Source organism: Paramacrobiotus metropolitanus, unplaced genomic scaffold (genome assembly GCF_019649055.1).
Source record: "Paramacrobiotus metropolitanus isolate TYO unplaced genomic scaffold, Prichtersi_v1.0 Parri_scaffold0000017, whole genome shotgun sequence".
Classification (NCBI taxonomy): domain Eukaryota; kingdom Metazoa; phylum Tardigrada; class Eutardigrada; order Parachela; family Macrobiotidae; genus Paramacrobiotus; species Paramacrobiotus metropolitanus.
In genome coordinates, this window is record NW_026570237.1 from 903931 (window position 1) to 918402 (window position 14472).

The 14472-nt window shown below is 45.9% G+C and overlaps 3 protein-coding genes and 1 long non-coding RNA gene across 4 annotated transcripts; 1 reads left to right on the forward strand and 3 right to left on the reverse strand.

The window, feature by feature from the left end:
* Window positions 1–100: 100 nt before the first annotated feature.
* Window positions 101–5952, reverse strand: LOC129585591 (uncharacterized). The gene is made up of 15 exons (XM_055478336.1): window positions 5551–5952; window positions 5217–5440; window positions 5063–5156; window positions 4887–5001; window positions 4613–4777; window positions 4291–4554; window positions 3965–4127; window positions 3141–3698; window positions 2152–2648; window positions 1660–1800; window positions 1413–1571; window positions 1074–1343; window positions 741–1001; window positions 478–663; window positions 101–392 (listed from the first exon to the last, which is right to left on the reverse strand). The coding sequence occupies exons 1-15, from the start codon at window positions 5734–5736 to the stop codon at window positions 382–384; spliced, it is 3294 nt and encodes a 1097-aa protein (XP_055334311.1). The 5' UTR covers window positions 5737–5952; the 3' UTR covers window positions 101–381.
* Window positions 1947–3832, forward strand: LOC129585594 (uncharacterized). Its single transcript, XR_008690043.1, has 3 exons — window positions 1947–2662; window positions 3160–3212; window positions 3297–3832. It is a non-coding gene; the product is annotated as an uncharacterized LOC129585594 (long non-coding RNA).
* A 1876-nt stretch (window positions 5953–7828) lies between the features above and the next one.
* LOC129585592 (uncharacterized) lies at window positions 7829–10279 on the reverse strand. The gene is made up of 3 exons (XM_055478337.1): window positions 10189–10279; window positions 9434–10124; window positions 7829–8860 (listed from the first exon to the last, which is right to left on the reverse strand). The coding sequence occupies exons 2-3, from the start codon at window positions 10088–10090 to the stop codon at window positions 8591–8593; spliced, it is 927 nt and encodes a 308-aa protein (XP_055334312.1). The 5' UTR covers window positions 10091–10124; window positions 10189–10279; the 3' UTR covers window positions 7829–8590.
* Window positions 10280–12657: 2378 nt separating this feature from the next.
* Window positions 12658–14472, reverse strand: LOC129585542 (uncharacterized). The gene is made up of 4 exons (XM_055478257.1): window positions 14357–14472; window positions 13522–14085; window positions 12926–13373; window positions 12658–12717 (listed from the first exon to the last, which is right to left on the reverse strand). Exons 2-4 carry the CDS (start codon window positions 14010–14012, stop codon window positions 12658–12660), a joined length of 999 nt encoding a protein of 332 aa, XP_055334232.1. The 5' UTR covers window positions 14013–14085; window positions 14357–14472.

A 14472-nucleotide genomic window follows, 5' to 3' on the forward strand; every position in this document is an offset into this window, starting at 1 on the left:
TCCATTGCACGAGGTGTAATGCGGCTGTGTTCCTGCTGTTCTGGGCACTGTGCCACGTTTTAAAACACAGGCTAACGATAACAATGCAGTCAGCTGCATGCTTTGGAATAACTTCTTAATTTTATAAGCATTAAAGACCTGCTTGCCGCTGTGGTCATCACAAAACGAATTAAAACACGGTACAAGTGTAATGTTACAAGAACGATAATACTGTAATTATGTGACTTTCGTATAGGTCAGTACACGGTTATTAATCACGTAAATTAGAACAAGCAATTTTCCAGTTCCATGTCTGAATTTGTTGAATGAGCTGGGAGATTTGGTTACTGCAAGCAGGCGCCAAAGGAAAGCGACTATGATGAGCACACTCAGCACAGTAAATCAGTCAACATCTAAAAAGTGAAAGATTAACTTGTGGTAATGCAGACTGCAGAGCGCGTACTGACATGGTACTGCATAACTACGTGGTGCACTTACGCTTTCCGCACTTTAAAGCTTCCCCAATCCATTTCCCTTCGGCTGAGCACAGCAAAATTGTACTGCCGGATATCCGAGAAAGAGAACTGTTCCGGCATGCTAACTGCACACTCTCGCCGCTGTTGAATGACGAGTTGGATGCGATGACCACCGACTCATCCAAGGCAGGGTAGCCGCAACTGGTTACTACAGACAAATCCATACCGACATATGACAGCAGAAGCAGCAACTGCGAATCATGACTCAGTTATATTTAACGTTACCAATGATTCGAGAAGTTTTGAACTCCTCTTCCGCTGTTGCCATAAATTCCTTCGTCGCCTGACCCATGCTCAGCAAGCCGGTTGCCGCAACATCGAACATGCATTCGGCATTCGCGCCGCACAGCTTTTCCGCTTCTTGTCGCAACGTGGCATTGAGTATCACGGGTGCAGTAAGGAACGGGCGAAACGAGAGATCGTTAATGGTCTCGTAGGTTTCCGGTGTATGATACTGAAAAAGGGATTCGGTTTTGCGTATCCGCCCTGAAAATTCCAACGCAGGCCTTTACCAAAATGAGCAGCAATGATAATAAATCTTTGCTTATGCGTACATACATGTCTCTCCGAATGCGAAAATCTCTTGGGTGGAGGAATTCGGATGCAGCGGCACCGTGTGGCCTCGAGGCAAAAGGTCATCCGTGGCATCGTCATTCCATCGGCCGAGTAACCCAGCACTTTGGGAGTTTTTGTAGATGCTGGGCAAGGAAACTTCGAACTGGATGACAAAGTCCACTTTCTCGATTTCTACCAAAATTCCAAGCGCCAGCTGAGCGCTGACTTTTTGAAGCGCGGTACCAGCTTGACGATCCAGGTTTATTTTAGAATCTAAACCATTGTAACAGTGGTACGCATACGCTCTTTCAGAATACGCAACAACTCTGATATTTTACATACCGCCTAGATTAATTAGCGACGAAACCGTATCCAGATCAATGCTGTCGCGGTTGACGTATAGATGCAGTCCGTCTCCTCGCGAACTGATGCCGATTTGCATGGTAATGTTGCCGACGCGAAACGCCAAAGCTGACCACACAGTGGCTTGCAGCTCAACTCCTAACGAAGACATAATTATATGGCTAGAAGCGTAATCGCAGGATATAAGTGCAGTTTAGCGCGCCAGGTTTTAGGTTGGCATTTTTACCTTGCTCGGATTTCGCTCTGGCGGTTCGACCTTGCACCGTTATCACGTTAGGTATCTCCAGCAGAATGTATTCACCTAGTCCGTTGAAAGTGTAGCGGAAGCCGTCGTATGTCTGAATGTGCGGATCTCCGTGACCGACGCCTACATGTAGGAAAACAAATAGTCACTACTTCAAAACTAGTGCCAGTACGATTGAAAACCTCGTTTACTGCGCAAATCGGGTGTCTGCAAACATGGACTTCTACGTGATTCTATCTAAAGAGCGCATCAAAGTGTAATATAACGAACTCCGGGCGGTACCAGTAACCAGTTGGCTTGCTCGATATTCGATTCCTACTGGTTTTATCAATAACTGAGCTGCTAGTAAATTGCTCGTTCTTGCCTTTTGCACTCTACGTTTAACACCTACGTAAAGATCATGTAATAACATCTTGAAGTGGCGCATCGCCAACCCAGTTCGAGACGGTTATGCCGGCGCTAAAATACCATTACCTGGGTGGGGCGGCACGACGGGCACAGGGCAGTGGGCTGTGCCACCCTTCCTAACATCCCGGAACAACAGGCAGCTGTCACTGTTCCAGTTGGCGCAGCACTTTTTCATTGGAAGTCGATCCGTTACGGCCTCCTCCAGTCTCTGCGCCAGCCAGATTAAACCGGCACTGACGCCTGCGACCTGCCGATCTCGAACAACCAGCTTCACCCGTCCGCCGCCCGGATGCATGTTGGCCAGAATGAGATTATCATTGTCCGAATAGCAGCACTGCTGTTGATACTGGCGCGAGACAGTCGGGGCATTAACGCAGAGAATTGAGCCGGGATTTTCAGCACAATGGCTGATGGGCCACAACGAAGTGGCCGCTGTGTGAATACGGTTGCATGCGCTGCTGCTGGTTCGTGGGTCCTCTGCGGAGAAACGGGCGCGGTCCAAACGGGCTTGGTGGATGTTTGCCGGGCAGGCTAGGAAGTCGGCGCAGTCAGAGGAGTCGTATCTGCATAAGGAAATGTGAATACTAAAACGAGTGTCTAAGTGGTTATTGATCAGCTTAACAAGACTGCACAACGCATAAATCGGAACCTGGTCAAGCGGTTTCTAAACCTGGCTTTAGTTTTTGTTCCTACGGGAGGTTCTTATAAATCAGGCCTGGCATCTGGCTGCACAGTCACTTGGGTTTCTTTATAATCGTAATCATTTATAGTTAATTCGTGACCTTTGCATCCTTTTCCAACCTAAGCAGTCGTCAGCTCACTCGAAGCGCTTAATAATCAATTCGAGTGGAGATTCTTTAAAAGCTTCGTTTTAATACTATGACTTATGAGTACGGTCTATATCAAGGCGCACATTTAAAACAAATAGGCGCTATTTAAAACAAATAGGCGCACATTTAAAACAAATAGGCGCTAAGCTCTTCTTGTGAAAAATTTGACAATGTCTTATACGGAAAAGGCCCCATACAGATACAGTACTGTATTTTAAATTTTACCTTAATGTTCTTCTTTCAGCATCCGCCCAGCATCCGCAAGAATCATTGGTAACGATACACTGCATTATGTTGGTAAGCATTTGGTGGCGTTCAGGAAACCCCGACAGATACCTGCTCCACTGATCCTGACTAAGCAGCGTCTCCGAACCTTTATAGAAAGCCAGTGCATTAACTGCAGGTCGACCAAATAACGGCTGCAGTGGTCGGCGAACGGAATACGACAGAACCTGTCCAGCTAGATTAATGGCATCCGGCAAGCCGTTATTGGACCGCGGGGTTAGCCGCTGAAGAAAATCTATATCGAAAAGCGGTGTCCAGAGGGATACCGGCAGCTGGTGATTACCCTGCATAGTGCCGGTCCCATTAATTGTAACAGTGCGGATGGTGTCTTTCATAATGCGAAGAGACCCGCGCAGGAAAGTGTATTGTTCGTTAGGGAAGTCTGGTTGATGGAGGTCGATGATCGTTTGCAAAGCGATGTCCATTCGTCCTGTATTGATGGCTGACGGGACAAGGGGAACCAGGATTGTGCGCACATGCTGGGTGATGTCAGAACCACTGAAATTCATTAATCACTCAAAAAAATGTTTGCAGACACTGTTGCTTGATTGCAGAATGAAGCACTGAACGCTTTCTTACAAAACAGTTAGTTGTATTTACTAGATACATAACGCATTCAATTCACACTTGATTAGCCGAGGCCGCTTGTTAAATCCTTTTTCATTACTTGTTCAGGTAAGCCGTTTATTCCATTACAATGGTTAAACTTTAACTTGCCCCGTTATTTCATTTTGTTATATATAGAGTACGATCGCAGCTTTTACCTTAGATACCATCCCACCAAATCGACTGCAACCTTGTAGTTGTTTTGCAGGATGTCCAGATCGGCATCGATATCGTAGGGATTCCATTGAACTTGCAGCTTTGTATCGCTCCGTGACTCCCATAAATGTTGGTCAACAAGTCTGGCAGAGTACGTCGTAGAATCTGCATATATACAGTATATTTTATATATAGCCAACAGCCATATGACAGGTGCTCGATTGTTTAACATGGTTTATGATACAGTTGTTTATTGTAAGACGCAAGTGACCTATACAAACGTGCACAAACCGCATGAACCAGTCAAAGCCTTGCTCATTTTATTTACCAAATGTATATGCTGACGCATAAGGAAAGGTCGCTCCGTTGTCCACTGAGATGCTCAGCGTCACAGCACCGATATCTCCCGGTGTGGGAGCGACGCACCGCACAGAGGTCGGACCGTGCTGCTGACCGGGAAAGCTTTCGCCGCCAAATTTACAAACGATCTGATTGGTGGGAGTGGTAGCATCAAAACACACTCCACTGACGATAATTTCGTTGCCACCCAGTACGGAGCCGTATTTTGGACTAATGGAAATCGTTCGACTATCTGCAACAAACATGGATCGGTATTTTTGACCATAACAGCACATTCACTGCTGCCTTACTGGATGCAGTACCGCAGTCTATGCTAGTGACGGTGTCGCCATCCACTCGAAAAATCCAGCGACCAGGAACTCCCGTATTCGATGTCGTCACAATATTTCCCACGTTCGCAGTTCCGGAGCCGTCGAGCATCCTAAAATAATGCCCGTCGAATCGATTGAAGCCACCTAAAAAATGACAAAGTGATATGTTTGGTATGGGTAGTTACAGACAACTTACAGTTACAATAATGCAGTTTGTCTATGATCAGTGATAGCAGCCAGAAGGTGTCGTTACCGAATGCATAAATTCCCCCGTATGAGACCCATTCAATTTTGTTATAGTTGAACAGAGAGAAGGAATATCGTCCATCGGTGGCCAATATAATTTGGAAAGTATTGGCAGGGTTATCCTTTAAGAGTGGTATTATAAATAAGTATTGATCTTTCATGTAAAAAATTGTTACTTCTTACTGAGGAACAACTTGTACCCTGCTGGATGACACGGGAATACGAGAGCACAAACACCCACTGCGCACGGAATGATCGGAAAGTTGCATCGTACGCTCTGCAAAAGTTGCCGATCAATTTGATCTAATGACAAAACCTACATGGCGTTTGACCTTACCGTATTTGATGCGACACGTCCTGCAGCACAGGTGAATTCTGGTCGGTTATTTCCCGGTAGAAGATATTGTTGTTCAAAGTGCCTCCCGGAAGCGAACTGCAGTCATGACTGAAATCTATGCCGGACCAGAAAGCCGACAGCAGCGAAATGCCGTTCACGGGGAAACTGGTCGGGTTGTACGAATTAAAGGGCTGGTCGAAGCTGATATAACCATTTGTCCCTAACTGAAACCACAGCAGCTTTTTGATCGCACGACGCAGGGTAACTCTAGAAAGCGTACTTTCTATGTATCCACACGTCCGCTAATATGGTGTGCATCTATTAATCTACATACATATAACTGGTTGTAACTGTGCTCCAGAAAGACAAACGAATGCGAAATTGCTTGTCCCACGGAAATATCGGCTTTATTCAGGAGACGGTCACCAACGGCGGTGCCGTATGGTTCCAATGGAGCGGCATGGGTAAGAGCAAGAAATACAGATAAAACACTTAGGGCGTGTTTTATAAAGTTCGTCATTTCTGGATTTGCATGCAACTGATCAACGAAAACAGCGGATCAAATGGCAGAGAAAGGCTTGTATGTGACACTATACGCTACGTAGTTTTAGGAACAACAATATGAATAAACCGCAAAACGAGAAAAGGTCAAGGCCAGACCGGCCGGTGACGCACGTACAGTGTTGTTTACTAGCAGTATCTGGATTGAAGAAATTCAACGGCACGGAGACTGAACGAATGTAAAACCAACTGACATCAGAAAGGGGATAACATACTTTTATATGTATATGCCGAACCGGAACATCTACATACGAACGAACAGGCGAACAAGCACGTAAAGATAACTGGTTAAATGCGCCAGTAGAGACCAAAACAATAGCGCGGGTTAACAAACTATCATAAAATTTTGGCGTCATGACAAGAACGTCCAGGTGTGCATCGTCTCCGTTATATGTACCTCAATTGGTTATCATTAATATGACATTAACCTCTCTCGCATTCCACATTCTAATTGCTTCTAAACACGTGTTCGAGCGTTAGTTTGAAATAAAATTTTAATCATCAGCGAACTTTGCTCCTTCGTTCTGGCAGTTTGTAAATCGCGCTCGTACATATCACAGTACAACCATCCTTTCCCTTCCCGCTTTTGCCTTAGTAATTCATTCCTCTACAAGATAAAAGAAGTCAGTCAGTGAACTAAACACAATCTATTCTTACACCACATACGATGTATTCGTATTATGTGCAGATACAACCAGTGCTTTGAAGTAGAGACAGATTGCTGAAAGGTCGCACTTTGCGAATGCATTTTACGGTACTACAGATATGCTTAGCTCGATGTCTTCGGTTTTGCCATTGTAAAGATACTGTAAACTTCGTACATTGAACTCTTTACTCTTACCCATCACTTCGAGCCACTCATAGTCATCTCGTTTAGACAATCGTCTTTGGAAGTCCAATATACAAAGGGTCAATCTGGATAACTGTTTTACATCCGCTGGGTAGTGATCATCTGGATAGTGGTGCGTTGTTGAGCGTGGATCAGCGCTTTGATAAATTTGAAGAATTTACAGAATATACTATAACGCGGGGCCGTATGGGCGCCACGCGTATCCTCGACAGCGAAACAGCGGTGAACCCGGATGAGGCTTTATTGCCGAATCTAATGCGCACCGTGGCGCAGCAACACCAGACTAATGAGGAAGGATCCTGCAGCCAGTGCAACTGTGCTGCAGGTCCGTCAAACAACACAACAATGTGCGGGGTGGAAATCCCCAGAAACAGCGAATAGCTACTCAGGAGGCGGGGCGTCCCGCCCTTACACCACTTGCAGGCATCGCTACGTCCTCGGAGCGAAATCTCCCAGGATTCGGAGGATCCGCACCCCCCGCCGGTTCGGCTCATGTTGGGTTCCGGGCCAGTTCGGCTCCGGTTCGGTCCGAGTCAACCGTCTGGGTCAACGCACTGTCGCGCCAGATCCAGGGTCCAACCCGGAAACGGGCAAATTCCGTAGTTTCTTCAGCAGGGTAAAGGTCACGTTCTGGGGAAATTTGGGCAGGGGTTTGGGGTCTATGTGGCCCGTGACCCCTGCAAAAAAACAAAGCACGCAAATCCGCGGTGAAATCCACTGCTCCGTCCGGGGGGAGGTCGCCGTCCCAGGAAGTTCGGGCAGTGTTTTGGTGGGGGAATTTTTCGGCTTGGCGCTGGTGGTCGATCCGTGCCGTTGGGATCGGAGTTGGTGCTGCTGTTGGCGGTGTATCCGTTCTGGTTTCCCGCTGGTCCGGGTCGCGTTCGCCGTCGGCATCGTCAGGAGGCAATTCTCGCTCCACGGCATCGCAAGAGGCGTTTCTCGCTCCGCGGCATCTCCGTCCAGTTTGGGAGGCATCCGTCGCGGGGAGGCGTCCATCTCCGTCAGTTGGGAGAGGAATCCATCATTCCGCGGGAATGGGGGCATTGTAGCTCCACACATGGGGGTTAAATTGGCTCAAATAATCAGAGACCGTGCGCCTGCCCGCGCGCACAGCCTGTCTGATAACTGCTGCGACCATATAACGCGGGGCCGTATGGGCGCCACGCGTATCCTCGACAGCGAAACAGCGGTGAACCCGGATGAGGCTTTATTGCCGAATCTAATGCGCACCGTGGCGCAGCAACACCAGACTAATGAGGAAGGATCCTGCAGCCAGTGCAACTGTGCTGCAGGTCCGTCAAAACAGCGCAGCAATGTGCGGGGTGGAAATCCCCAGAAACAGCGAATAGCTACTCAGGAGGGCGGGGCGTCCCGCCCTTACAATACGAGACAAATAACTGGTTTCGGGACCGTTTTGGAACCATGCAGTAATTTGTTAAAAAAATTGACAGAGCTTTCTTACTCTGACAACGTAATTCTTCATATGCCCTTTTTGCGGTCTTAACCACGCCGTCAGCGCTTCCCTGTTTGGTTCAATCGCAAGACGACATCCATCAAAATCTCGTAGTTGCAGATTGTTTTCAAACATGTCCCACACTTGTGATGCCGCATCCGCCATGCGCACATTAATGGCTCCCCGTGAAATATTGGCAAGCAAAAACACTTTGTGATAAAACAGTTTACACTTTTTAAAAATCAGCGTTCACACGGGAATGCCGTAGCCAGGCGAGTCAACTGGTTTTTCTCGTCATTTCCCATCCACAAATCAGAGTCGGCAAAAATCAGTCTTTTAAAGCCACCAAGACCTTGTCGAATAATATTCCCCATATCTGTCATAAGGGGCGGCTCGAAATCGTAGGGGCCGACATTGGAAATAATCAGCGTCCGCACGGTTGTTCTTTGGAGATTTCAATAAACAGTTGGCCAACGTGAACAATTCGTTAGTTTGCTGATCAAAGGACATTCAGATATCCGTAAAATAACCATCAGCAGTAAGGATGGCATTCCATGTTCGACATGTACGCCGACACCGTGTCCGGTTTACCGTGTTCAGTGAATGAAAAACTTCGGTAAGAAGCTCCGCCGGCAGAGACAAAGGCTTTTTCGTAATAGGTTTCCGTCGGGTTTGACGTTTCTTTGGTGGTTTGAGCTTTTCGACCTGCCGGCGAATCCACTGGCTGTTAGAAGACTGGCTGTATGCGATGTACGCGCTTCTGGATTGATAAGTGCGCTCCTGTACAACGCCGTTTCCCATTATTAAGCAATTACTGCAATAGTTTACTGAAAACTCTGACCTAAATAATAAGATACAGTAAAAGGGCAGAGATATCGAGTGCATCCACCTGTTCTGAGTGAAATCGACGTTACATACGACTTGTTGTTTGAACAGTTTGCGATCGCTACTCGTATTTCCCTTACCATTAGCGACTTTAGTGTATATGAAGCGGGAGTTGGTTCTGTTTTGGTGTGCAAAACAAATTTCAAAAAAAGGAAAAAATAAAACCATTAGGTAATATCCTGAGTGTTTAGGTTTGGTAACTTTCGTTCGACACGGTAATCCGCTTGAATTGTAAGTACCTAGCGGAAGTACCAGTCTGTGTGTACCACTCGCGTATTTCCACTCTACCGACGATGTACATCATCGATGACAATGTTGATCGTCCGGTGCGCTGTCGCGTTGCGACTTCCGCATACTTATCAGTATGATGCAGCGTGCTCACGCATTTTCGTCCACAAACTATTTCATTTGGCTGTTTTGTTTTGCCGGATAAACTTATTTCCATGGTGCTGCTTATTAAATATTTACCAATGATTCAGGAGTGAGCGGGTAATCCGTACAGCGTTGTACATAAATAAGGCCTTCACCAGCAACGTGGGTACAAAACACTTTGTCCCTGTTCTCCAAACCTCGACACAGAGCATCAGATAACACGGGAGTAATCGTCGACCAGTAACTGTCCGGTACACGACATGATCGGGTGACAAAGTGGCCTTTCGCGATCGCTCTCGCTGCGAGATCGCACAGAGAAAATCGTGCACGTATCTGCGCGGCTGGAAGAAGTTCCCTCACAATGTCGTTCTCTAGCTCCACTTCAACATAACCGGATTGCCAATTATCATGAGCCCACTGAAACGGCAGAAATTGGGCGGGATACCAGATCCACGGTCGATCGGGATGCGAGCGTATCAGCGCCTGCACATCAGCCGTGGCAGCCAAACCACTGTCCATGCAGCAGGCGATGATGTGCTCTTCTGATTTCACGGCATCGGAACAGTCAAAAATCAGCCCGTATTCAACAAATCGTCCGCGTTGTTGAGAGCATTCAAAATTGATGATCAAGCCGTCTTCAACGGCGTCAATGACCATGCCGTGCTGCAATCGTCCGTCGACCAGTGCATCGACGGTATTCCATCCGTGCACCGGTTTACGTTTCTCTGATTCGCTGTCGAAGTAGATATGCATTCTCCAGCAGTTTCCCAGCAACAACGTTTAAAAACTTAAACCTGTTGTGCCACTAATTGGCGTATTGGATTTCGGAATACCTAATTTATTCTACGTACCTACTGCCCTCGGCATAATGTTCTGCGGCTCCCACGTTGACAGTTGATTATTATGGGCTGGTATCCAAATACACAGGCAATGATAAACAGCTTGATTACGCTTTTCAACACGATACCGATTGCAGCATGGAGGCTTGAATTTTGGAGGGACAGCAGATACGAAGCAGAAATAAGAGATAAGATATTAAGATGTTGTACGAATGTCGAAATCATGCAGTGAGCATACTGTACAATACAGTAGACTGTCAGTAGTACCCTCCTCGGACACCGTCGGAACTGGTCGATTAGCGGTTCTATTCGATCGGCCACGATGACGCCTGCCAAGGAGGATGTGTGTGAAAGCTTCGAAGAAAGTTTCCCCCCACTCAGCAGTCAGCAGACGCCCTTGTCAACCCCGAAAATTAAAGTCGTCCCTCCGTGTTTCGATAGCCCCTCTCTCAATTCGTCGGACACGCGGAACTCCTGGGCGACAGTGGCCAAAAAGAAAAAGCTGGTTCGCGGTACACGTGATATGCGGCCAACAGGCAGCGGAGATGTCGTGATGTCAACACTGCAGCTGAAACGCGTCATGAAGCCCGACAAAGAGAAAGAGAAGAAGGACTTCTGTCTGCATGGCATCCCCCCTCTGGATCAGACCGAACATTTGTCACTTGAAGATTACGGCAAAGATCTCAAATGTGCAGTTGAATCAAACGGGATCTCTGTCAGATTTGTGTCTATTTATTCTGCTAGAAAGGGTCGTAAGAACAGCTTGTTTGCGCGTGTTGGTTCGTTTGCCCATGAGTCAGACAAAATGTTCTCTCCTGAAAACTGGTCCCCTAACATTGGGGTGCGTGAGTGGCTTTTTGCCCCCAAGGAGGGCCAGCAGTGCCAGTCTTTGTTTTCTGTTTAAATTTTGAATCATTTTAAGTAGCTTCTACCTGCGCAAGCTCTACCTGGGTTACACACCCGTACCACGATAAAACGAGGTTTGATGGTTCGTCGATGACCGTCGGTGATGTTACGAGTTAGCGAATTACCCAAAAATCAATTATGCAATTGCGAACATGTTAACCGATACCGGCGCGATTGTCAAAGTGCACAAACATTTTTAATCAGCTGAAAAGTCATTGGGGAAGAGCAAGGGCAAGGGCAAGAGCAAGAATGATTTTAGAACATTCAGACAATCTAAGAAGTCTAGAAAATCCACGTTAGAACTGGTCATCTCGTACAAGTACACATTCAGATGTTTCCGGTTGAACTAGCACCAATGAGATGTACATCTTCACTACAGATCTCATTTGTACGGCTACAATATCTAAGAGAATTGGCAGCAACACCAGCCGTGTCTGGCGACAAAAAATAAGAAATAAATAAAGGGTACGTTCTGTTCATCGGAAATCGAGAAAAACTGGAAGGAAATCAGTTTGTGGGAATTGTAATTGAAGGTGCCCCACCGAACGGCCATCGCCTATTCACTAACCTAGTAGCCACTGGCCAAACCGAAAGAGTATACGGTACAAGTAGCCGTTTGTAAAATTATCCTGCTACCGCTGTTCACTCGCACAAAATGTCTCGATCTGGTTGATTTAAGGTGACCCTAATAGATCTGTAAGTGACCTTCCAGGAGATCACCTCAGAACAAGATCTTCCTTGTTCTGCCTTTAAATACCCTTCCTTGTTCTGCCTTATGCCTGTGTACTATAATAACCTACAGCAATAATTCTGAGAAGTGTTGCATCTGTATTGTACAAGCCTGGTATTTCCTACTTGAAGATACAACTAGAAATACAAATTCATGGGTTCATACCAAGCTCCAGGTCACGGCCCGCCACGCCAAACTCTTTACGCGTTAGTTTGTTTATTACAAATGGTGATACTGCGAAGTGCGAAGGTTCCTTGCACTTTTGCCGGGTAAAACCAAAATTATTTAACAACGATGTCAGCTGTTGTTTGCATTCTTCAGTTTATTGTAACCGAAATGATGTCCCTATTAGTGTTGGGTAGTAAAAGTCCTTGCCAGTATACTTATTTTTACTATCTGGTTTTGGAAGTTTACTTATTTTTACTTACTATTCAAAATTTTTTGGGACTTTTACTTACTTTTACTTACTATTTCAATTTTTCCAAGGACATTTACTTACTAAATTAAAGTAAATTTACTAAATAAAAGTAATTTAGCATTGACAGTTTAGAATTGCGCTAGTTTCAGAGCGCAACAGACTCCTGAAAATAGTACAGATAAATAATTTATCTGTATATGTATAGCTCGATTAATGCAAAAGAAATTTATCATAAATTTCTTTTGCTTTTTGATTTTTTTTATTTCTTTTGCATTTTTGATTAATGCAAAAGAAATTTATCATAAATTTCTTTTGCATTAATCGAAGCCAACGCATGTATAAAACGCCAATCAGTCAAAAAAGAGCAGGAAGCCTAATATTGAACAGTAAGTAAGTAAACAATAAACATTCTTGTCCAGAAAAAAGATCACTCTGTTAGCGAAGCCTCATGCCGATAAAACTGGCCATCTCGTTTGATGCGCAATGTCTGGAGAGTGCACACCGAATAAGTTTATCTGAAGTGTTTAAGAAAAATGGTATAATCATATGAAAATCCGGACTGTACCAGTATTAGTGACTGGTATTTTGTTTTGCTCGATATTTAATTTCATTCGTTTTATTAGTCTGCCTTGGCAAGCAATAGCGTTACCCGGTCGTGGCGGCTGGTAGCATCGTGATGAGCCACCTTTCCTCACATCCCGGAATAACTGACAGCTAATACTGTTCCAGTTGGCTTTCCCGCAGCACTTTTTCATGGGAAGTCTATCCGTTAAAGATTCCTCAAGTCTCTGTGCCAGCCAGACTAAACCGGAACTAACGCCTGCGACCTGCCGATCTTGGACAACCAGCTTCACCCGTCCGCCGCCCGGGTGCATGTTGGCCAGAATGAGATTGGCGTTGTCCGAATAGCAGCACTGCTGTTGATACTTGCGCGATACAGTGGGAGCTACAACGCACAGCACCGAGGCGAGATTTTCAGCACAAGGGCTGGTTGGCCACAACGTGCTGGTGGCTGTTTGAATACGGTTGCAGGCGCTGGTGCTGGTTAGCGGGTTCTCTACGGAGAACCGGGCACGGTCCAAACGGGCTTGATTCGCATTTGCTGGACACCCTGGGAAGTCTGCACAATCCGAGGAGTCGTATCTGTAAGCGAAGCGTTAAAACACTTATATACTGTAGATTTAAAAATTTACGTGCTAAACTTCCTAAATGACGTTCAAATAACACGAATGACCTTTGGCACACCTATGGAAACCCATATACGGTATTTTGCGCCGCGGGGGACCTCTACCTCAATGTTTTTCGTTCGGCATTCGCCCAGCATCCACAAAAATCAGTATCAGCCGTACACTCCAGTATGGTGTTCATCAATTGGTGACGTTCAGGAAATCCCGCCAGATACTTGTTCCATTGAGCCTGACTAAGCAGCGTCTCCGAACCTTTATAGAAAGCCAACGCCTGGAATGCACGCCGACCAAACAACGGTTGAAGCGGTCGGCGAACGGTATAGGTTAAAATCCCTCCTGTCAGGTCCGAGGCGTCCGGTAAGTTGTTATTTTGACTGGACCGCGGGGTCAGTCGCTGAAGAAAATCTATATCGAAAAGCGGTGTCCAGAGGGATACCGGAAGTGACTGGCTCCCATGCAAAATGCCGTTCCCATTTATTGCCGCATTTCGGATGGTGTCTTTCATAATGCGAAGAGATCCTCGCAGAAAAGTGTATTTTTCGTTAGGGAAGCTTGGTTGATGGAGGTTAATGGCCGATTTCAACGTGATGTCCATTCGTCCTGTATTAATGGCTGACGGGACAAGAGGAACCACAATAGTGCGGACATGCCGCGTGATATCAGAACCACTGAAATTCGCCCAAATCAGTAGACTGTTCTATACTGGCAACCATTAAGTACTGTATATACAAAACTTGATTGCAGAGTGAAACTGGACCAAAACTGAAGGTTTCTTTCTACATAAGTTGTTGAACAAAGCAGACAAATTTATTCGTATATTTTAAATATTTTAAAGGAACCCAAGCTGGCTATTCCATATCAGGCAAACCGTTGATCACGGTTTTAAATCTTAGCTTTTTGAATTATCTTCATGAACTCGTGGACTAGAGTTGTCTGTACCTTATATACCATCCCACCAAATCAACCGCAACCTTCGAATTTTTTTGTAGAGTGTCTAAATCGGCATCGATATCATACGCATTCCATTGAACTTGTATCTTTGTGTCCCGCTGTGA